Source organism: Uloborus diversus, chromosome 8, assembly GCF_026930045.1.
Source record: "Uloborus diversus isolate 005 chromosome 8, Udiv.v.3.1, whole genome shotgun sequence".
Taxonomy (NCBI): Eukaryota; Metazoa; Arthropoda; class Arachnida; order Araneae; family Uloboridae; genus Uloborus; species Uloborus diversus.
This window is the reverse complement of record NC_072738.1, coordinates 122,198,757-122,223,833: the sequence shown is the minus strand read 5'-3', so window position 1 is coordinate 122,223,833 and position 25,077 is coordinate 122,198,757. Positions and strand designations below refer to the sequence as shown.

At 32.6% G+C, this 25,077-nt stretch overlaps 1 protein-coding gene across 1 annotated transcript; it reads left to right on the top strand.

Annotated features, from left to right (window-relative positions):
- Window positions 1-1,856: 1,856 nt before the first annotated feature.
- Window positions 1,857-23,447, top strand: LOC129227455 (lysosome-associated membrane glycoprotein 2-like). The gene is made up of 5 exons (XM_054862017.1): window positions 1,857-2,259; window positions 18,625-19,016; window positions 21,490-21,697; window positions 21,788-21,949; window positions 22,820-23,447. Exons 1-5 carry the CDS (start codon window positions 2,211-2,213, stop codon window positions 22,963-22,965), a joined length of 957 nt encoding a protein of 318 aa, XP_054717992.1. The 5' UTR covers window positions 1,857-2,210; the 3' UTR covers window positions 22,966-23,447.
- The last annotated feature ends 1,630 nt before the right edge of the window (window positions 23,448-25,077 follow it).

The window sequence follows — 25,077 nt, the reverse complement described above, 5'->3', positions numbered from 1 at the left end:
TAACCGGTGAGATAACCGATAGATGATAGAACGCTGCGGTTTGTAACCGGTTAATTACCGGTCGACCGGTGAGATTTGTCGAACGCAACCAAAGTGAATAGGACCTGTGTAGCTAAAACAAACATGCTATACACAAAACATCTAAATGCCCTTATGATTATTGTGAACCCCATACATATGGTGAGCATACAAAAGAGAAAAATTGCTCTTCATGAAATTTTTCCCACAAAAAAAATTATTAAAATCAAGGATACGGGTCGAAATTGCTACGGTTTTAGTTAATTCCTTCCAGTCAGCATTGATTCCATTCTATAACTAGCAGTAGCTAAAAATGGGGAACAAATAAGTGGTAAAATGTACTAGGCGGTCATTAAAAATTCCAATAAAATGTAAATTACGTATTTTAACACATGAAAATTTTTGTTTAAAAAAAAAATTACATATTTTTGAACGTGCTAAATGACTAAAGAAATTTGAAAATTAACTAATTTTTGATCACTTGGTTTTAATGACATCCTAAATACCAACTCTTATATTGAAGTATTGAGTGTTGATTAGGACAAGGAGCATTGATGCCAGAAAAGTGATGATCCATGCTTTTATTAATAAATCATCCAACAAAAGACCGCTCCTATGGCTAACTAAAAAAGAAAGGTATTTACTTATTTTGATATGGGAAAAAAGTGCCGCCCCCTCAATCATGCCGCCCCAGGCTATAACCTAGTAAGCCCATACGTAAATACGGCACTGGTGCCAGCAAATAATTTTTGAAAATATTTAGACTAAAGTTGCAGGATTCATTTATGTTTTTTGGTTATTTTTGTAGCAAAGATCCATTTTTTTTCCTAAAGGGAAGGTGCAGGGCACATTTAGGTCCTGGGACCGACTCTCTTAGGGCCTCCCTGTAGTCAAACTTCAAAATTTTAGCCGTTGGCTAAGTTAATTTCAGTCATTCGGTTGTCCTAGGTTACAGGAAAAGTTTCCTATCCTATTCAGTGCTAATTTATGTTTTTTCCCTCTTTTTTTTTAAATTGAACAAAAATTATATACACTTAAAGCAACCAATGATACATCATACAGCAGATGAGGCATACTTTTTTTTTTCGATAGTGTGACCACACACAATTAAAATCAAAATTTTAGAAGGCGAAAGCACTAATCTCTTCGTTCTGAAACAAATTATTCATTTATGCTATTTGGTCCGATGAATTCTATTAAAAATGATTCGAAAAAACAAATTAATGCGAACAATATGAATTTTCGAAAAACATGTGTAACATTAAGATTACCCAAATCACACCTTTTTTCAATTTAGGGAGCTCTAAATTGTAAATTAGCTTTTTTTCAAGCTTGCATTGCTCACAGGAGAAAACAACAGCAACAATATTCTTGGTTACAGTTAAACCTTGCGTTCGACGAACCTTACCGGTCAACCGGTAAGTAACCGGTTACTAACCGCATTATTCTATGATCAATCGGTTACCGCACCGGTTACCATTCTAAGTAGTTGATTGGTTGATTGGAGCACGTGATCATTAGTTGTCACGTGATTAATTAATCGGTCGCTACCGGTTGTGCTCGTCGAACGTAAGCAATGCTTTTTAAAAAAAATGAGATTAGACAGGTAGGAAAAAAAGAAACACTTTGTTTGCAAATGATTACTTTTCTGATGAAATATTGAAATAATAGAAGCATTTAATTACTTTTCAAATTGCTTGTCAAAATTTAAACCTTTTCTCCTCATTGCCCAATTTTCTTTTACTATGCTCTGGTTGTCCTTAAACTGATGAATAAACATAATTATACATCCTAAGAAATAATTTATGGAGCAGTCATATCGCCTTAATGTCTGAAAATTAATCATTGAACATAAATTATCTCTCCTTAAACTTTTCTCTCAAAAAATTTTAATCAAATGTATCAGCTGACGTTACCCTTGTGACTTTTGCGTCACAACATTACAACTGATGTCCAAAAATCCATTTGTGCTTTTGTGTTCTTTAGTGATTTGAAGCCTTAACGACTACTTTTCTTTGCAATAGGAATATTTTAAGTGTTAAGTTTTAGAATTTTCGTAGTGAAACTTGCAGTTCACATCTTTATTAGCTGCTTTTTTCATTCACAAGTTGTGGATATCCTCACCGAGTTGCATGTGTGTGAACTAGCATAGTGGACTATTTTGTGTATTTAAGAAAAATATTGAGATTAAGATGAAATTGATACCGTCTGTAGTCCTTTGCTTCGTACTTTTCGCATCCGGTAAGTTTTGAAACTAAATTTGCATATATAATTGTTAATCACTGTATTACTCACGTGATTTCTAAGAAAATGGCCCCGCATGTATTTATCTTCAGTGTTATGCGGGTGAAAAATATTTCTGCAAATTTAGAATTGAGCCGCATTTCTTATTAGTTCGGCATTTCCTGCTTTTGCATTGATCCTGTTTCTTGATAAAACAAATTTTACGCATGCCTGTAGTTATTACTTAGGGGACACGAACCCGGGGACAATCCCCAATTTGCCATATTAATTGCTCATACAAATATCTTGTTTATTTTTTTACATAATTTTTCACAGTTCTCCAAAAAATATTCTGTTACCTAATTGATTTTTTCCCCCAAAAAAACTGGACTTCAATATGACGTGTACTTATACAAAAATCTTCATGCTATTTACAATTTGTGTATCTAAAAGATTTTATCTTCGTATTGTGATTTAAACCAGTGGTGCCTAAGCTTTTCCTACCCGGGTCACACCTCCTATTAAAATGATTCTCGCTTGCCAGAACACATAAGTTTTATTTTCTAAGTAATATGCGAAAATATGGAAAATAAAATAAAATTAAAAGCCAATAATTTTTTGTTCTTATTACTATGCCTCTTTTATTAAATGCATCTGTTTTTCAGAAACTAATTTCTAAATATTTGGCTCCAAATTTGTAAGTCATTAATCGTTCTTATCGATTTGAAGCACTAAACAAAACGTGGGCCATAGGTTAAACACCACTGATTTAAACCATATTTGATCCAAAGGAGGGCAAGGTATGACCATTGCCCTTCCCTTCCCTTCCCTTCCTAAATAAAAATATGTATAATAAAACAAAAAAAAATAGATTAACGGCTGTTTAATTCTTTAACTTTTTGATGAGTTCGACTGGAGCAACTTTGAACCTAATTTTGAAAATGGATAGTTCTTGGAGAACTCGTTGGAAAAGGAGTTATTGGTGTGAAGTTGGGTTACCATCGCAATAACGCTATGAAGGTAACTCCAAAGTAACACGGCAACAGCGTCAAAAACATTTCCTTTTTCCACCAACTCTCAACGAAAATGAGTTTTTCTTTTCTGCTGAGGCATTACAAACAACCTCCTTTCTATACATAGCTCACAGTGTAAAAGTTTAAATTTATTAAAGTGTCTCCTCCAGGCCCATAAGAATTTTCCAGGGGAAGGGGTGTAGAGAGTGGAGCACATATTATTGGGAATAATATCGAACAAATGCATATAATTATACTTCCAAAATCTAGGGGAGGGATTGAATGTCATTTGCTCCTCATGCCCCCCCCCCCCCAAAAATGATATCGATTTCTATTACTTGCTCAGAGTTCATTTGGAGTGAAGTAGGGTCGACTTATGGACCTCTTTCAAAATATCTGAACTTAAAAAAAAAGAATGATAAACCTAGAAAAGCGTACTTTCTCAAATCAAACTCAAGAACTCACTATAGAAAGTTATCATGCGCAAAATAATTCTATTTAGTTTCAGGGCGGCAACAGATCAGGGAAAAGTCGGAACTTTATTGATCAGGGAATTTCGAAAAAATAATAAAAATTAAGGGAAAATTGATCAAATGAAGGCAAAAAAAATTTTTTTTTGCTTTTCAAAATTAAATACCTTTAATTCATATGCATTTTCCGCCAGTTATTTTTTTTAAAAAAAGTAAAATTGAGGTACGATTATACACTGACACATGTTTGTGATCATTGGTTCATTTCAGATTCATTTTATATTTTGATAAAAATTTTATTTGAACTTTTAGATTACTTTTAACATATCTCTCCTTTCTGAGTAACAAATTACGTAGATTTTTTACCGATGTTTTCCCCCCAATATTTAAGCATGATCATGGAACATATTAAATGTCCAAAAAGAACTCGTGTTTGAAGGTAAAATAAATGAATAAATAAAACTTGAAGTTGATGTAACAAACTTTTTACGGTATCAAAATTTTATAGAAAAATGAAATTGAAAATTACTTGAATATTTTACTGTGATCAGTTTATGAAATTACAAGTTCGGCCATATTAACGCATATAATAAGTAATTTATTAGAAATTATTACTTTTAAATCTCACTGAATTGTGATTCTATCATCCCAAAAGAAAAAACAGTTTTTAATTGACAAAAAAAATCTTATTCGATGTTGTTCCATAAAACATATTTGTATTTGCATCATTGGAATACATTTTCTGATTGTTATTCACTGACTTTGTACCAAGGAGTTATTTAATTAGCATCTATGCATCCATCTTTAGTAAATTGTGAAGGTAGCATTAAACGTAACAAAAAACAGGCATGTGCATTTAACTATAAATTACTAGGTGAAAATTACCGCTATTTACTGCGTTACAAGCAAAGAAACAAAAAAAGTGAATACAAAGTAAATGTTTTTGAGCTTTTCTTTTATATATTGCTTTTTTTTCTATTTACTGCGTTACAAGCAAAGAAACAAAAAAAGTGAATACAAAGTAAATGTTTTTGAGCTTTTCTTTTATATATTGCTTTTTTTTTAAAACACTTATTTTCTTCAAGCTAAAGATATTTACTATTTCTTGCAATAGAGTGTTTTGCTAACATCGTATTAAAGAAAAAAAAATCATTACCTGCGTCGTAAAATATGATATGTATTGTTGTTAAAATTAACATCTTGTTAAAATAAAGTTACACATATGCTTAATTTAATTCATTAGGTATACATTCCATTAATCGGCATGTAAAAGATCCCTTAGGTCTTTTGACTGTGAATGCTCTTGACAAAATTAAATTCCTTTTGCAGTTTCGGATCGAAGAGAGCTCAGGTGTCTGCATCTTTTGGAAACTGGGCATCAAATTTTCCTGTGACATTCACACTCGCGCCTTAATGGTGGCATATGAATGACTGGGTGCCATATCGTTGATTCGCACTTGTTCCGCAAAAGGCTAAAGCCTCTAACACAGCCCCGTTAGAAAGAAAAAAATAATGATAAAAAACGGCAATACGCCTTTTCCGATATTTAAAATTTTTTCGAACAGCTTTCACCCTTTGAGGAATAGCGACTTCACTTGAGAACACCATTTATTTCTTGCTTCTCTCTCTTTTTTTTTTTTTCAGCTAACTGAAATCACTGTGTCAGTTGGCTGAAGAAAGAAATAATAAATATATAAAAAAAGTGGTTGCAACAAAGCAAGCCTCCGTCCCTCAAAGAGTTAAATAGTTTGTTTAACCTTTTAATTGCCGATTAGGAATGATAATTAGAAAACGGATAAAATTGAAAATATCATTCCATTTTGTGTTATCAAAAGAATATTATAAATGCAAATAAATAAAAACTGATTCAAGCTTTTTAAATGAAACCTTGTTAATATTTTCGTTGAGAGAGTTGTGGGATTTTGTCTGAAATGTTGTTCAAATCGGACAGGGTTACGTTATTTAACATTCATATTCAACATGCAGGGAAAGGCTTTATTGTGACAATTATTAACAATTAAAATATCTTTTTATTTTTGTAAAAATCACGGAATTTATAAGTTTTAAACGAAATGCTGAACCCTTGTCTGAATTTTATTTTGTTTATTTTTTTTTTGTAACATATATTTTAAATACTGTATAGAAATGTGTCTAGTATAATTTAACATAATGTAGAATGGTAGATAAATGTTGATACTTGAGAGAGCGATGCCCCCCCCCCCCTCACTAAATGTCCAGAACGATATAAAAAACACTCCAGAATGATATTCTCGACATAGAAGAGGAAAACACTTAACTTTAAGTTTAATTGATGCAGTTTGTCTCTGCCATCTCTAAATTCTAAAATTTCGTTTTAACAATTTTTTTTTTTGCGAAATAATTTGATTTTTCACAAAATTAATTCATTTTTCACAAAATTATTTGATTTTTCACAAAAAACGGACCTTGTGAAAAATCCTGGACAAACCCCTGATATTATAAAACTTACGCTATTCTTAGTTCATATTTCTAATATAATACATTCTGTAGCTACCAAAAATTGTAGTTTTAATTTAATTATTGCACTATATTTTGAACACTTTCTTTTGCACTCATTCATAAATGTCAAAAAATTTGGTTTATGAAGGGGGGGGGGGGATTTGATTTCTACGTAACTAGATTACAATTAGCTGCACAAATAGGTTACATATATATCTATATATATACTTGAACGTTCACATTGAATAAATTTATTAAATAGTCAAAAAAATAATTTTGGACACATCTTGTTCTGTTTTTGATATTTTCTCACAAAATATAGTTTCTCAAAAAGTAGTTTTGGACTCTTTTGGATACAAAGCAGGGTTGAAGTTTTGGCCGGACAAAACTGATTTTATCCAGGCCACTAAAACCAGTTAAAACTGGCCAAAACTGGATTTAACCACCATAGAACTGGCCAAAATTAAATTACATAAAAATACACTTCTAATTTGTATGTATGTGAGAGATCTGTGTTTTGCAACTAATAAATCTGTTAGTTGGAAGTTTTTTAATTAAGCACAGTAATTTTAGTTAAATATATTAGTGAAGTAATTTACATTATTATAACAATAGTAGCAGTGGCGGATCCAGCCAATTGTTTTGGGAGGGGGCTATCCGAAATTTTTGAACAAGCTCCCCAGGGCCAAATTAAGCTCCATGCCACCCCTAGGCAGATTTGAAATCTGCCGCCCCCTCCCTACCCTAAAAGAAGCAAAATATCCTTGACTCAGAAAAACGTTAAAAATTGTTCTCCAGATTAAAACTGTCAAACTTATGAAGAAATGATGGCGTTTCACATTCTGAGGCGCCCCGATCACAGTTATCTCCCAAAAAAATTTTTATTCGGCAAATTTTGATGACCATTCGGCTAATACCATGATTGAAAAACATTTGACTTTCATAAGATGTGTGAGAGTAATCATTATTAAATTACAAGAAAAAATTGTCTCTGGAAAATGAAAGAGTGCTAATATTTTACCTTCAAGAATAAAAACTTAATTCAAAAAATGTGTATTATAATAGTAAATTTGCCGCCCTAGGCAGCTGCCTACTCTGCCTTTTGGGAAATTGGGCCCTGATAACTCCCCAGCAATTTTATTAAAATGAAGTTTTAAAAACTCAATTTTCGGGGTATCGAGACATTAGGTGAGGGGGTGGATTTAGGAATCTCCCTCAAAAATGCTTCAAAATTTAAATTTTCGAGTAATTTTTGAAAATTAGGAAACTAAAAACGCATTTGGTCAACTTTTGATGATGTACGGAGAAAGGTCAGGTTTCGGACGCTGGCCCCAAAATACTTTTTGAAAATAAAGCTTAGAAACCAAATTATTCTGTCATTATACATTTGAGAAGTTAGAAGAGGAGGGGTGCTCTTCTAACTCTTCAGTTGTAAAGCCTAAAAATGCACCTTTAGGTAATGTTTGCTTACATTAAAAGAAGTGTGAGGGTGATTAGAATCCTTCCTTGCTGGAAATATTTTGCCTTTGAGGCTCTAAAAGTTCGGTTTTTAACTATATTTATACATATTTTAGAAAGGGATGGAAGATTCGTGAGCTCCTCCAAAAAACTTCCTTTTAAAGCTATTATCACAATATAAACTAGGGAGGGAGGGGGTCCCGTCAAAACTCATTTGTAACTGAAGTCCCAAAAAAATTCATTTAAGTTGCTTTTAAGCAAGTTAAGTGATAAGGGCTGGATAAGCTAGTTTCCGTTGACATTTTTTCCAAATAAAAGACTTAAAATGCAATTTTTTGCTACATATCAAGGCATTTGTGAAAGGGCATGGGAAAAGGGGGTTCTCCTCCTAGTTTCGAAATTAAAGCCATAAAAACAAAAATTTAGGCTCTCTTTGGTCTTGTGAACAATAGGTATACTCTGAGAACCGCAGCATTTAGAGATCGTCCAAGTGTCTGTAGTTGGAATCAAGAAATGATGCAAAAGATGGAGAAAAATTTTGGAAATAAAAGTTTTGTTTTGAGGATAGGGATATAATTTATCTCCCAATTAAGGCCTATACTTTTTCAGTAAAATACATGCGTTAAATTTTGTTATCTTCTCACAATATTTTTTTCTTTTTTCTTCCTTAAAAAAATTCCTACAATCACAAGGCTTTGGGAGGGGCCATGGCCCCCATGGCCCCCCTCTAGATCCGCCCCTGAATAGTAGTGTACAAATTTCAACTTTCTTCAAAATTAATAAATGAAATTGCTCACAACTGAATCAAAAGACATAAGGAATACAAAACAGCCTGTAACATAAGTATAGTAACTTTTCAGTAGTGTTGCTTTTTAATTTACAAAAGTATTTCCCCCTTGTACCTTTAGTTTTGTTTTAAAAAATGCCTATGTATGTTTCTAAAAGAAGTTTTTTTTCTTTGCTCTCATTTATTCTTCAAAATTACTTGAAATACTTTGTACATTTGTGTGTGAGAATTAAAATCTATCTATTCAACTTACAATGTTTCACTCTATTATTTTTTTAATGTTACTGCATATTTTTCATGCAAACGTTATCTTCTAAACATGCTGTAATTTCTACAAACTAAAACACACTATTTAGATAAATAATGAAAGATGATTATTGTTTGTTTTGTATTTCTTTTTAATAAATTATTTGGTTTTCATTTAAAATTTGATAATTATCTAAGCGGCCAAAACTGGATAAAACTGATTTTATCCCGGCCGGTTGAAACCGGTTTTATCCATGGTTAAAACCACCACTGGCCGAAACTCTTACAACCCTGATACAAGGATTGAAGAACAGGATGGTAAAAACATTGCCAACCCTGCTTTCATTTGCACACATGCATAAACATAAGGAAAGTTGGTTATTATCAAAAAATAAATAAATGATGATGAACTAACGCATACAAACTGAAATTTTTATCAAGAACTCAACTTTTATGCAACTAGATTAAAATCAGCTGCATAAATAAGTTGAATGTTCTCCATTGAATAAATGTTCAATATGAAACATTACTTTGATACATTTTATTCTGATTTTAGATGGTTTCTTAAAGAATACAATTTTTCTAAAAAGATAGTTTTGGACACAAGTGTTTTTACCGTAGTGCCCAAAACCTTTCCAACCCTGCTTGAAGAATACCCAGTCATTTCTATTTCAAAACTTTTAACACTTATAGTCGAAAAATTAAGCATCAATTTTTATCTCTTAAAAAATTAGTTCAGATTTATGAAGTAAATGTATATATTTTTTTTACGTACAGTCAATTCGCGATAACTCGAATCTAAAGGGACTGATGAAAAACTTTGACTTATCGGAAGTTCGACTTATTGCTAGTTTCAGTTTTCGACATTTCAATATTAAAAACCATTGAATATTTTAATATGTACATATAACAGACAAAATTACTGAACTTAAAAGCTTTTAATCAGAATAAGCACAGTTTCTCAGTGAAGAGTTCTGAAGACAAAGTTGTGTCTGGTCATGAATTTCTCTAGCAATCCAGCACCAACTTAGAAGTTTTCTATGTTCAATAATATAGCAAAATTTCGTTGCTTTCTCCCGCAGCAAAGACCCACGTATAGGAATGGCGTGGTCTTGATTTCAATATTGCTGGAACCATTTGAATAGAGCTGATTCTACATTCTTCTACAGCTTCAATCATTCGTTTCAAATTCGGATTCATGGATTAATTAGTTTCTTGCACTTTCTCTTTTAATATCATTGATAGACTAATTTGCAGGTATTCCATGGTTCAGTACAGTATCTTTCTTTTTCATTGTTGGATTCCTTTCAAAGTCATAAATAAAATTTACTTTATTTTCTAAATCCAATATTTTTAGCTTTCGTTCAGATATCTTTTTTTTTTTTGTAAAGAACGCTCTCTCTCGGAAACTTATCAGCAAGTGATTGAACTACAAGTAAAAAGTAAAGGGGAACCTATCTTAACATAGGTCAGCCTTTGAATAAAGGTACAAAGAGTTGACTTGACTACTTGACAGCTTAAAAAGCAGATTCGTAGTCCCTCAACGTGTCTGTAAATAGTATAGTACAACAAAAGGAAACAAGCTATATTTGTTTCCGCACATGTAACTCCTTTATCGCACGTTGGCTCAACATGTGTTCTCCTTGCTTTAGATGTCAATTGTGCAGGAATTGCAAGCGAAGGTAAAAGAATTTCTCTCATAGAATTACTGTTTTTGTTCTTTCAAAATAAATTTCCAGTCAATTTTGAAAAAAACTTGAGAGTTAAAGGAAGTTAACTTCGAGCTATTAAGAATAATTCACATGGAATAAAGACAAAGGGATCAGGACTTGATAAAAACTTGGAGGTACAGTCGAGTCCCGATTTACTCAAGGGATGCATTCCAAGACCACTCATGCAAGTCGAAATTTTGCGTTGTGGAATAGAAATTTTTTATAAGCATGCCCAATTATTTCAGACATGTGTGACCCCTCAAATTGTTTCAAACCATTTCTCAACTATATATTACCGTATCTTTTATAAAGAGCAGACTTTTTTCTGTATTTTAGAAAAAGCGTTACTATTTAACATAAATTAGTTATGATGCACAAAATCAATAATCAATGAGAGACATGAATTAAAACAGTATGGCACTTACATTAAGTACATAACTGCATCATAATAGCACTGAACAGTAGATATTGTAAACTTAATTATAGTTTTTAAAATGATGCAGATGATGGTTTATGCAGTGTGGGAACACCCCTCTTTCTGACTTCTTTTAGCCAGACTGAAAGAGCAGCTTCCATTTTCATGATTGTATTTGCTCCTCAGACACTACTCCGCCAGCTTCAGTATTAAAGCTAAGTTCTAAACTTTTACAGATTTCCTTTTCTTGAATTTTGAGTACAGACGTACCGAGTAGCACTTTGACCGAGTACTCGGTCTTTCACTATTCGGCCGAGTAGCGAGTTACCGAGTTCCAATTACTATGCTTTGAGAAGAACCACCGACACACACATGACGAATTTTGAACACATTAGAATAGCAGTATAAACCTCAATGTCCAAATAATAGTTTTTAAACAAAATTCCAGCTAGAATTTAACTGTACGCATTATTTAAAAGATTTTGTTTGTGTCAATAATTTTACAAATGTTATTTTTTAAATTAAAAATAATTAAACAAACACATAAAAGGTAGGATTAATCAAGTTGGGATTAAAACAAATTATATCAATCTATACTTCTAGTCCGCCAAACGTAAATAATTTTTTAAAGCAAATGAAGCAATGTTAAAAGCACAAATGTGCAGGAGCACTGCAGACACGCGTTTTTGCATTACAAGGAACATCTTTTTCAGTGCATAAAATGTGAGCTAATGAATGTAAAAAAATCCTTTTGTCCGATGTCTTTAAAACCATAAACTCACATTTTGTGCATTGAAAAACAGTATTCCTTGTAATGCCAAAACACATGTCTGCAGTGTTCATGCACATTCGTGCTTTTAACGTTGTTTTATTTTTTAAGAAAGCGTATTTTTATGCTCCTTAAAAATAATTTTGTTTGTGGCAAAAATCTATTTAATGATATAAAAATTTCATATTTTCTGTACTTAACTTTTTTTTGCCCAATTTTTAATAAATAAGTTTCATTAACTTTGGGACATTAAAATATAAGATTTACTCCATTGAAGCGTAACAAACTACTTTATTCTCAAAATTTGAATTTGACTTGTAAATTTTAATTGTAAATGATTGCAAAATGGTATGTGCTTGCACTATTTTATTAATTATAAAATCTGCTTTAAACAATATTCAATTTTTTACAACTACTCTGTAAATTGGCCGACTACAGAGTAGTTACCAAGTACTCGGTAAGTCTCTAATTTTAATGGAACATATCGAAGATTCACTCATACCTAATTGTTGTGCTACCTTTGAAGCACTTTTTAATTATTCAATTATATCGAGAATCTTGACCTTTTCTTTAATGCTCAGAAACTTTCTCTTTTTCTTTCCACTTTCACTAACTTAAAATGAAAATGCGCATTTGGGAGCCATTCCATTTTATCAATGTTCATTATGTAGAATGAAGGGGAAAAAAACACATTAAGAATCGGAGCAGTTATTTGTGCAAAATAAAGCATAGCGTTGTTTAGACTTAATGCATTGTGTGAATTTCCGCTTTCAGTGATGCTAAAGGGAGGAATTAAATTTTTTTTTTTATCTATGCAGCTTTTCTATTAGGTACATAAGTATACAGGGCAGACTAAGTTCTTCTAAAATTACATGGGAAAAAAAATCCAAGTAGCTATTTTATAATTTTTAATTATCATTATTTTTCAGTCTTTTGCATTTCAAAATAGTCCAAAAAGCAGATTTCAACCAAAATTTCATATACTAACTTATTTGCTTGATTACTTTATTATTAAGATTTATTTATTGAGATAGATTATGTACTATTGAAGCAATGCATAGTGTAAAAGTATCTTAACACTAGAATAATTAAATGACAAGAGAAAAAATATAACTAAAGTCCAAGAACGATTTGAGTAGGCAAAAAATTGCCCTTATACCTGCACACTTTTTGCATCCCTGATAGAAGATGCAGTCAGAGCAAGAAAAGAAAATGTATAAAATTATGAAAACGGAAATCATTCATGTAATTCTGTGCTCTTATAAAATAAAAATTTAATGCCAAATTTTCACCTTTCAAAGAACTTTTTTATCCCAATATAATAAAAGAAGTCTTATTTATGAATGGTAAAAGAATCAATAAACATTAATTTTTATTGCAGTCTTCATTATTAAAATATGTTAAAAGAATGTTTTCATTTAAGTTTGTACCGAGGCTTTTAATTAAAATGATTTTTTTTTATTTATATATGAAAAAAGGTATTCCTAAATGCATTAAACCAGGAGAAATGTCTACAATAGAAAACATTATGATTTTCTTAAAACCTACTTGTCCTGTTTCTATAATTGTTGCATTAGATAAATAAATTACATGATTTGTAATTTTTTTTTTTTTAATCTTTAAACAAAATATGCGTTGATCTTTTGATTTTTAAAGTGGTATAGTGTACATCAGACTTATTTATTTGTAGATACTGCAAAATACTTTCCATGTTTAAGAATGCGTGATTTTACTTTTATTTTTTATTTATAGTAAATAGCTATGATTATGAGGAATTTAATTTGCAAGAATTTAGTCTTGGTTATTTGTAATTAATGTCTAAACCATCACAGTAAATTATTTCTTTGATTATTTGTACCAAGACCCATTTACATATTGTATTTTTTATAATAGTTAGAGATGAAAACAGCCAAAAAAACCGAAAGAAACGGGAAAAACCGTTTTTTTCCGAAGGAGTAAATTTCCACTTCGGAAAAATTGAAAAAAAAAATTGAATTTTTTCAACTTTTCAGGGTTTTGATTGAAACTTTCAGCAACAATACTTTTGTAAGAAAGCTTAACCAATAACCTTAGTGAAGAATTTATTTTCCTTCTTCATGAAACAAACAAGCATAACATCAACCACAAAACTGTTTCTGCTGACTGTGAATCAAATGTACAGGGTGCAGCAACAAAAAAAACGGGCAAGCAATTTTCCATGCAACTTTATTAAAAATGAATACATTAACAAAACAAAAAATAATAATATGAGTAGAGCAATCAATAAATTTAATTGGTTTCAAACTAGCAGCCTTTTGCACTAATACAGGGATGCAACTGCTTATTGAATTTTTCATTCAATGGCCACAAGTCCTTTAATTAATCCTATACCCTATAAAGCAATTGGTTTAGAGAGTTCTAACTTACATGTAGTTTAGGGTAGACCTTCGACTCCTAAATAGGCCATACAGTGTAATAAATGAGATTGAGATCTAGCGAGTAGAGCATTCACTTAAAAGATAACATCATGTCAAAAAAAATGTGCCTTGCACCACTCTTATCTTTTTGCCTATATGAATCGGTGTGGAGTTCAAGGAAAATGTCTAGTTCACCTTGCTGAAGTGCTCTTAGGCCCACAGAAATACAATAACTTCTAAAATGTCATTCTACTTCACTTTTGGATTCATTTTACAGCCCTCATCCACAAAAAGCTAGAGATTTTTTTTGCTTGTGCTGATTCCATCACAGACCAAGCCTGACTTTGGATTTTGGTGATATTTAAAAATTTTTAAGGTGCTTGGCTACAAACCGATTCTTATTGTTCTGGGGGATATGAGCTGGTTGAATCTTTCAGCGTAGCCTTGCGGCTCGTCTCAAACGTTTTTGGCATCTTTGAGGAACAAATGCCTGAACTTTTTGGAACTCGTATAACTTCTGTTTGAGCTTTTTTTTCTCTTAGTTGCACTTATCGGTCAAATTCCCATCTTACGAACGACTGCTCTCGTGGAAACCCAAGGATTTCATTGAACTCACTTTTGGATGACCTGACGATTAACTCGAATGTTCATTGCTCATTTTGTCAACTTTCCGGACATCGACGATCATTTCCAAGCCACTCAAAACGACATACCGTTTCAAATACTGTTTGCCGGGGCACAACAAGCAAACGAACTGTCGTTCTACTTGGTTAAACAACTTAAAATAGCAAGTATTTTATCTAAAATATAAAATGTAAATTTTATGATTAGACACACAGTACCCAATATTAATGGTTGAATGACGACTAGACTTATTTCTGGTGTTTGACCATGAAAGCTCTCAGTTGTAATACAAAAAGGTTTTTTTCTAATTAATCTTACCTTTATGTGTATTTCTGTCAAGCAGAAAAGGAAGATGTGTGGATAGCATATATTTTTTAATGCTTAACCCTTAATATGTTCCAAGAAACACAGAGCTATTAAGAAACCCTAATTTTATTCATAAAGAAATCAAAATTTCCATTTTTCCAAATTTTCCCGAAAAAAACCCGTTTTTTCCACCACTTACAAATTTTCGGAAATTTTACATCTCTAATAATAGTTTAAGATTTCCGAACAATATTCTCCAATAGAAATCCCTAAAGTAAACCTCAAGAGGTTTTTAACCTCCAGCTCAGTCAATTCCTACGCCGGGCTGATGAGTGCTAATAAACATGTAACTGCAGTCCTCGACTGGAATGACTGAGCTGGCGGTGTATTTCATGTATTTTTGCCTTAGCCCTAGCTATAGGGCGGTAACTTACTGAAACTATTTTTTCTAATAACTGAATTCTGAAGTTATTACTACTTTGAGTATGCGGCTCACATTGATTTGTCTGCCACTGCGAGTGTGATCGAGGTTCTTAATAAGTTGCTATAATCTTTTCATGTTTTATATTAGTTTAAATTTAATGAAATCGTTTTCTTCTAAACAGTTTTGTTCTGTAAATTTAGTTCATTACACAATTTTAAATTTAGTAAGTTTTTTTTACAGGAGTATCACTAATCTTTTAGTATTTTGGTAGTTATCTTTAATGACTGTTTCAGAGCGCTTCTTTCTTTAAAAATAAAAGTAATCAGATTTTTTAAAAAAATCTGCACATCAGTTTTGTGATCATTGCTCAAAATTTTACTTTATGGCAGGGGTTCCCAAGTTGCGTCAGCAAAATTTTTGTGGGATTTTTCAATTTTTTGTTTTGAGTTCATTCATTGATTTAAATTCATTTATTGATTTATTTTTATTTAAATTATTTGTTTTACTTTATTCATTTATTCTGTGTTTGTGTATTTCATTGGTGGAGAGCAGAACTTTTCTTTTAAAACAATGATTCAAAATAAATAGGTAAATAAAAAAGAGGGTAAAAAATTAAAACGCGCAAAGGCATTCAGAAACATTGGGGGGGTGGGGGGACACCCCTGCTTTATGAGCAGCAAATAGGAGAAATATGTAGAGCTAAAAGATGCATGATTTTTTTTGCAGGCCTAAGTCGAGTTTAAAAGCGCAGTGAATGTACTGGACTAGATTGGTGGGTGTCAATAATTAAAGGTTTAGGTTTCGTAAGTTTTTAGTTCAGACTATTAGCAATAGACTTTTTTATGTGTGTGACAGATGTCACAATTGTTTATTTGGCCTTTGTTTCACTTGATGTAAGGCAGTGGCTCCTTGCGATTGAAAAGAAGATATGCTATATTTACGTTATTTCTTAATTCTTTATTACAGTGATTTGTTTCACTTTGTTAGTACATTAAGGTGGTGCAAAAATACATGTAAAAAAGTTTCTCCTGGATAACAGGACACCACTCTATGTTTTTAGACTTGTGGATAGTAAGATACTGGAAAAATTTTAGCTTCCTATTTAAACTTTTCAACTGAAAGAGGGTTCTCAACCCCCTCCTCTAAACTTCATACCTTTGGGGAGGGGTGTTAAAAAAGTACATTGAACTGAAAAAACAATACTACATATTATGATATACACTAGTAATATGCATATACATTGCAATAAAATAAGTATTTACAAAAAAAAAAGCTGAGGAAATGAAATGTTTCTAAATTTGACTTTTTCTATTCTACGGCTAATGTTAAATAAAGGGGTCATTGAGCGCCCTCATAAAATTTGAGTCAGAAGCTAAAACTTTTACAGCACAATACTACTAGTAGGTCTAAAAAAATAGGGGGTGTCTTGGAATCTTTGAATTATTTTTTCAATAAATGAATAAATAAATAAATTAGTAAATGAGGAGTTGGCAGGAAACTGCATTTTAGATGAATGTTTTAAACATGATTCATTGCACATTTTATATTATCTTCAATAGTTTGTTTTGAGGGAGGTAAAAATCCAATTCTGTTTTGGACACTTAGGCAATAGGCTCATCTATTTCCATCTTGCAAATGACCAAACATGGCTTCTACGCGAAAAAATCATGAGTAAAATAGATTTTTGAATTTGTTACATAAAAGTAGTAGTAAATTCAAAATCCTTATACAGTCGAGTCCCGACTTATGCGAGGGATGCGTTCCAAGACGCCTCACGTAAGTCGGAATTTCGCGTTGTGGAACAAGGTATGTTTAGTTATTTTTTTTATGAGCATACCCAATAAATTCAAACGTTTGTAAACACCCCTCATATTGTTTCCAACCATTTATTAACTATATATTGCAGTATCTTTTACAAAGAACATAAAATTCTGTAATTTAGCACAAAATCAATGATTAATGGGGGAGAGAAACTTAAAATAAAGCAGTATGGTACTTATAGTATACTGTACACTACAGCATTATTATAGCACTTAACAGTATAGATATAGTAAATGTATTTATAATTTAAAAAATGAAGGTTTATTCAGCACGATCAGAATGTTATCAGAATATATTTTATCAACGTTCATATGTAAAATAAAAAAAAGTCAAGAATGGGAGCGGTTATTTGTATAAACTAAAGCAAAGCGTTGTTTAGACTAAAATACAGTGGGTGAACTTCCGCTTTCAGTGATGCTAAAGGGATGAAAGTCCATTCACAATACCAAAATTTAGTGTCAACGAAGCCCATTTTGAAGCTCAGCTGCTAATTTTCTAAACAATTCATGTTGCAGGCGAGGAATTTGTGTCCGCAATAAAAAATTCAATACTCATGAAAAACTCTCGTTATATCCATTTCACATAAGTCGGATCGCGTTGTAGCGGGATCTGACTGTAAACTACAATTTAGATGAAATAGTCAGTTTTTAGCACATTAGCCTCTAAAGCAATGAAGATAAGATAATGTTCTAAAGATAAACTTTTGCATTTTTCAAGTCGATAATTAAGAATAATCGCAAAAAATGGCACATTTTGCCTAATTTTCAATAGTTTTCATTGCAATAAACATTAAATTCCGTTTATGAAAACAAAGGCCCTTAAAGAGTCTTTTGTACCAACATCTTGGTAATGATCAAACATGACGACTACGCCAAAAATTAAGATATAAATTTCTGAATTTGTTGAAAAATATAATTCAAAAATAAAAATCTTCATGAGACTACACTTTAGTTGAACAGTTTTTAGTGCTTTTGCTTGCAAAGCAGTGAGGATAAAGTGAAATTTTAAGCATAAAATGTTCATCTCTCAAGAAAATTATTTGAAAAAAGGAGAGAAAAAAAGCGATTTGCTGCACATTTAAGTAATTTTCATTAGTTTGCAGTTAAAAAATAAAACATCCAATTCTGCTTTGTTTTTGAAAACTTTGGCACTTAAGCATCTTATCTACTTCGATCTTGTGAATGACAAAATATGGCAACTATGTTTCTAGCTGAAATGCTGAAACATCCATCGCTTTTCCGGTTAAAAAACGATCTTTGCCAAGTTGTATTTCCTTTTTTTTTCTTTCATTTATTAATTTTTTCTTTCTTTTTGTTCTTTGGTAAAATTATTTGCAGGCCTCTGAAAAATCTGCGACGCGCGTTTCGCAGTTTCTGCTACCTGGGCAAAATAGCAGTGCTAGTCAATTCCCCGGATGCTTGGAAGTTTGCTAAATTCATATTTAAAACTTTGTCTTTTTGCTAGGTGTGCTTTCAATTTCTGGGACAGATGAAGGAGAGAAAGATGAGCCCACAACTTCTTCTGTAGTTCCCACAACGACGCCCGATGTCCCCACAACGACGCCCGATGTCCCCACAACGACGCCTGATGTCCCCACAACGACGCCCGATGTCCCCACGACGACGCCCGATGTCCCCACGACGACGCCCGATGTCCCCACGACGACGCCCGATGTCCCCACGTCGACGCCCGATGTCCCCACGACGACGCCTGATGTTCCCACAACAACGTCTGAAGCGCCTACAACATCAGCACCAAAACCTCCACCAACATCCAAAGGATCTTGGAATGTTACTGAGGGAAATGTAACTTGTATTAAAGCGGAACTTGAAGTTTTGTTCAAAATTAATATTAATGTAAGTATTTATTTTATGTCTTAGTCTTGTGGCAGTCTTAATTTCTGTGCTTGTTTGTCTGAGTGTTGTCTGGTAACCATATCTCCGCTGGCCAAAAATCAAGGGTAGGTAAGGTGCTAATTCATATTGAAGATCTCGTAAATTATCGTTTGATTTGAGAACAGCAGCAATCTTGGAGAAAAGTTATGGAAGACTAAACCCAACACCCATCTCCCAACCCTCCTGGCGGCGAGACCAAATATAGTCGGAATTATTTTTATATTAAAAGCAGCAGGCTACGAATATGTTAACTTTTTCTTACTGAAAACGACAAGCAACGAATATATATTTGTGGCGGCTTTTCCTCTTCCCCAGTAGCCACTCCAGCTTGTTAATCCGAGGTATTTGAGAAAAGACACTCTTTATGGGTTCACATGGTATTTCGGTGATGACACCTATAAAAAAATCTAGAAAAACATGGCCGCCGCCTAGGAGGTTAATAATAACCCCTTTTTCTTCGGAAGTTTAACTTCCCCAAAAAGAACTTTCTAAAGTTGAATGCAGTCATTTTTCAGACTTTTTTTTTCCATTGTCACATAATTATGTAGAAACGTAATTCAAAATACAAAAACAAATAAAAATCATTCTTGATCTATATTTGCTACCTAAAATGTACAAAGTACGATTTTAAAATGATCTTTTTATTAAAAATAAAAGTTTTGACCCATTTTTGACTTTATTTTTGTAACTGTAAGGTTTTTTCTCTCACTTTGTGTCAAAAAATAAATTTGGAACCATTTTACAATTTAAGGTAGTTTAAAGAAGCTAAACAGATCAGGATTGAATTTTCAAAAGGAAAATTTTGCATTTCAGACAAAAAAACACAATGTGCAGATCTGATATGTTTATCACTTTCTATGGGGAAATGTCGGTAAAACGCAAGCATCAATTCAGAGTAGAGCATTTTCATAATCGAAGAATAACTATTAAGACATCAGGAGAAATATTTTTTAAAAAATATCAGAAATTATTTATCTTGTAGCATATTACATAGAACACAGAAATTTCAGCTTTTGGTGTCAAAACAAATTTTTTATTGGTTACTTTAGGTTATGTATTGAGACAATATTTCTTCTAGAACCTACAGTTTTTTCAGAACTGAAAAATCTTCCATTTTAGCATTGATATAAAGGAAGCAAAAAGTACTAGGGGGCCATCTTCAATTCGTCATTTTGGATAGAAGCTTACTTGGGGACTTTTCGGGGTTTATTCTACACATGTTCAAGAACTAATCCTGAAAAATTCAGCTAATTATAAACTTGGTTCATAGACCCTATTTTTGGCCTAATTTTACTGGGCTAGATTAGCTTTTAAATTGTTTCTAAACATTACGTTTGAATCAAGGTTAAAAACTAATTGATGCCATTAAAGTTAATTGTATAATGAAGTGTAAATTATACACAGGAAATTATTTAATTTATATTAAGAATGTTTTCCGATATCTTAAAATTATTATTCCTACTTTCATTCGGGGGTGTGCACAGGAATTTTGGGGCTCGTTACAAAAAGACTTTTGCGGGCCTCCCTCGATATTGTTTACACCTACATCCCTGCATATATTAAACCCCTCATTTTAAGACTCTCAGGCCGCCTTCAGGCTGAGACTCGGCCAACAGATATCCCTTCTCCCCCATCCCTTGTGCACGCCCCCCTTGCTTTCATTCACAACTTAATTCATCCATAACTCATAGCCTAAGGACAAATTCTCCTTACAATTATAAAATTTCAAAAGAAAAAGACTATTGCAAATGTTAATAAATTTAGTCTTCTACTTGGGTCAGTGTCAAACCACTATAACTACACAGCACTAGAGGCAGTACTCCTCATGGTGAAGATATGTTGTGTTTAAATTTTGAAATAAAAGGTATAATGATAACATGGATAGAGGAGGAGAGTGATTGCAGGGTGGCGAAAGATGCTAATATTTTGGTTGCCCCCCCCCCCCCTTTTTTTCACTTCCGTGGTGAGGTGTGACCCCTAACCATGACCTAGAAGTGTTAAAGAAATTTTCTTTTTCTAATATAGCAATGATCTGATAGTTTCATAGAATGCAGTTTAACATATTGTAGTCATTTAATTGAAGCATCTCATGCTTATATTAATTAGATATATGCAGTATCAATATAAACAAAAGTTATATGTATCCTGCTGTGAGCATATCAGTGGCAGTATCTACAATAAATGGGTTTTGTGATATTTGAAGAAATAAGAGTTCCGACTAATATCGATAAAATACTAAAAGTTAAAATAGGGAGGTTTCTGGTCAAAAAAAATTTAAATGGAAATTACTTAAGCATGCTTATAAAGTTGAAGTAAGAGCAGATGACAAGGAATTGAAATAAATTTGTAGATACTGCCAATACCTGCTCAGGGCAGTATTTATTTCAAAAATTTTATTTTTTACTAACTGGTGCATTTCCCCTTCTCTTTTTAGGGAGAGGAAAATTACATTGCTTTATCTCCCAATGCAACTTCTGCAGGCAACTGCATGGTCACAAACAATACTCAGGCATTGACTTTGTCTGAACCTGGTTCTTTGACTATACTCCCAGTGTATGAACTTACATTTGTTTTTGAAAAGGATTCTGGTAAAGCCGCTGTCAGTAATATTAGTTTGACCTACAACTTGCCTGAACATGGAGGTAATTTCATTTATAATCATTTAAAGTAATCGCATGCAGTCACAATGTTTTGCAGTCTTTTAAATATTTTTTTTTCTTTTTAATTTTCAGATACCGCTCGTAGTGATGAGAAATTATTTTCTGTGTCACTTGGTAATTCTTATCTATGCAAATCCACAGATGATGTTAAACTTGCCCCAAATGTTACAATGGAAATTAAATACATCCACATTCAAGCTTTTAGAGAGGATCATGAGGATAAGTTTGGTTCTGGTAAGTTGAAATTTAAGCAAATATCACAGCGCAAACAACAAATATTTGTTAAATGAAGTATGATCAAATAAGCTTTATGCTGCAATATTATTCTTCCTCATAGTTTCCGAAAATTTCACTGTCTTCAGAAAATTTACTCCAATCCACTATTCCCCTGATGTACACTTGGAACTTAGGGATCTGTGTCCTACCTTTTTATTTTACACATCTTGGTTGCTAGTAGTTTTATCACCTTGCAGATGTTTTTGAATTAAATTTTCATCCCAGAACATCTTGGACTTTTAGTTGATCAACTAGCTTCATCGCCCGGCTTTGCACGATGCACCCCGAGATAAAAGTGATGTCTCGTGACGCGTGTCCAACAATCAGGTTTGGAAAAAGAATGGTGAAAGTTTGCGCCAGATTGGGTGAAAATAACCAAAAAGGAAAATTTTTAAATCCCCCCCCACTACAGGAAAGCCTCAAAACAAAAGCCAGAATTTTATTTCTTCATATTCAAGAAAAAAAATGGCAACACATCTCAATGATTTTCTTCACGCTACAAATTTTAATAAAAGCATTGTTGCGGAAAGTTGAGATGAAGCACTGTAAAATAAATGTAGGAAAGCCTTTGAAAAGTAGGGATTTTATGTCAAAATCTAGTACCCTAATTAATAGTTTTTAATCCATATCTACACTAATTATTATCGGAGGATTATGTTAAATAGCCAAACATAAAAAACGGGAAAAGTACAAATCTGTTGACACCTGGTTTGATAATCAGTTTACTGGTGTTCGGGAGAAGTAACTCTGACATAGATAATTACACTCGGTTTTTAATTATGTAAGATGGACAAAATATCCTCCAACTATTAATCCTTCTCTTTTCAGCTGAATCATGCAAGGCAGATGACAAAGTTGGAGATGCTGTGCCCATTGCTGTAGGCTGTGCCTTGGTTGCTCTGATTGTTATTGTTTTAATCGCTTATCTTGTGGGACGCCGAAGAAGTCGCCAAAGAGGATACCAATCGGTCTGAGTGTGCTAGGATTTTGTTAGACTAAAATCTTTCAACTTTCATGTTATTTTATGCCAAGCACAACTTGGATGTGTGATGCCCGACACGGGAGTGCTGATGTGATCAGAAAGTTTGGACTATTTTCACAGAAAATGACTCCGTGCATAGCGTCTATTTTCAGCATAAAACTTGCGTGTAAAAATTTGTAGGGACCAGGCCCTTTCTTCTAGATTTTTTTTTTTTTTTTTGGAAGCGATCTGAAAGAATTCCTGTACTTGAAATTCTGATATTTTGATTACAGTCCAATGTTTTAAATCTTTTTACAAAAACTAATAAATTCTTAAGTTTTAGGCTTTTAATATTTGAATTTTGCCAAAGTTTCTTTTTATTCAAATATTGTTTTCAAGTTTTGTAAATGTAACATTTCTGTCATTGAACTTTAGTGTGTTGTACATTTTAATTCATAAAATGTATGTATGCCTTAAATAAAATCCATATCTTAAGTCATTGTTTTTGTTTATTTACTGTTGACCATTTTTCTAAGTGAAAACATAATAAGGAAATGCATCTTTCAATGTAAAAAATAATAGATTTAAAAAAGATAGTAATTGATGCAATCAACATCTGTATGTCGCTTGTTTTAAAGAAGACTGCCACAATACGAAGTTTTTAATTTTATTTTTATTTTTTTTTCGCTTAAACTCCTTTAAAGAAAGTTATCTTCTTTGGAAAATAATGGCGGATTTTTTGTTCTAATATTAACCACTGGAGAGCACAGCAAACTTACTTTTCTTAATACAAATTGCCAGAAGAGTTCAACTTCAAACGCTTCTCCTGTAAAATTTCATTTCTTCGTAGTGTGGCAATCTTCTAAATTAGCAATGTGTAATAAGTTTCACTAAAAGCAAAATATTTATCTGATATTGTATAGAGATCTAACAGATTATAACTTCTCTAAGTTCTACAACTTATATCCAATGACCAGAAACGTTAATTAGCAAGAATTTATTTAGTATTATCCAGGGCCAACGACAGGCCATGTCAGCCTCTTCGGAATCGGAGTAGCGTTTTTTTTTGGGGGGGGGGGGGGGGGGGAGAGATTAACAGAATCTCAATTTGTTAGAGAACTGAAATTCATAAAACTTATTGTAATAATGCTCTCTAAAGAACTAGAGTGAAATTTTTTTCCTGAACCACAGGCTTGTTAAAGATCAGACCAGTGGTGCATTTAAGAGTGACTGCTTTCCCCACTTTGTTAAATCAAACACCACAACACTTTTTATTTCCCATATATTTTTTCCTCATCTATAAATCCCCCCCCTGCAAAGACTTCCCTAATAGATCAGACTTAAGAAAAGGCTCTGTTAGGATATGAAAAAAAAAAGGTGAATTCATACTGATAAGAGTAACATTAATGTGTGTATCAAAGCAACATTTAGAAAGACTAAGGCAGTGAGATGTAAGTGGCAAAATTAAAAATTTGGAGATTACACATAGGGTAGGTGAACCTCTCCTCTATCTTGGGCAAGATATGGTACTGGTAGCCCTGGTAGTTGCTGCTATACAGCATGATTTAGGAAAGAAATTTCAATGACAGCCTACCCAGGATGTTACCTTTAAACGCGTTTTACTCAAAACTTGAAAATGTCCACTTACATCCATTTGCTTCTCACTGCCTCATATGTAAACGACATTAATAATACAGGATGGTCCGAAAATAACTACCCCAACATACGAAATCCTAACTGTCTAAGTAAGCAAATACGCCGCCACGTATTAGTACACCATTTTCCTGCAACTTCAAAGTATTGAACCGTAATTAATAAACCAGGATTCACTCACGAAGACTGCTTCTGTGCCTATAGGGTTGTTTATTTTACATAGCATGAATTTATCTTTTCACGCGCTTCCTGCTACGTAAAATAAAAAACCTACATATAAAGAAGCCCTCATTATTGCATACTGCCTTAGCACCCTTGCCTTTAGACAACTTTGATCCCTTAGACTTTAGATTCGCAGGAATGTGTGGATAAAAACTTCAAAAAAGGGCGTACGCGTAATTTCGAAAATATGTTTACCTGCGACCTTAAAATTGAATAAATTATAGTTAGTTTAATCTCTTTTCCTTTATGT

Bases quoted from the DNA above. Each gene is read 5' to 3' on its own strand.
- LOC129227455 (XM_054862017.1), top strand. From the start codon at position 2,211: ATGAAATTGATACCGTCTGTAGTCCTTTGCTTCGTACTTTTCGCATCC. The intron at 2,260-18,624 runs GTAAGTTTTGAA...TCTTTTTGCTAG, and splicing joins CTTCGTACTTTTCGCATCCG to GTGTGCTTTCAATTTCTGGG. The intron at 19,017-21,489 runs GTAAGTATTTAT...TTCTCTTTTTAG, and splicing joins TGTTCAAAATTAATATTAAT to GGAGAGGAAAATTACATTGC.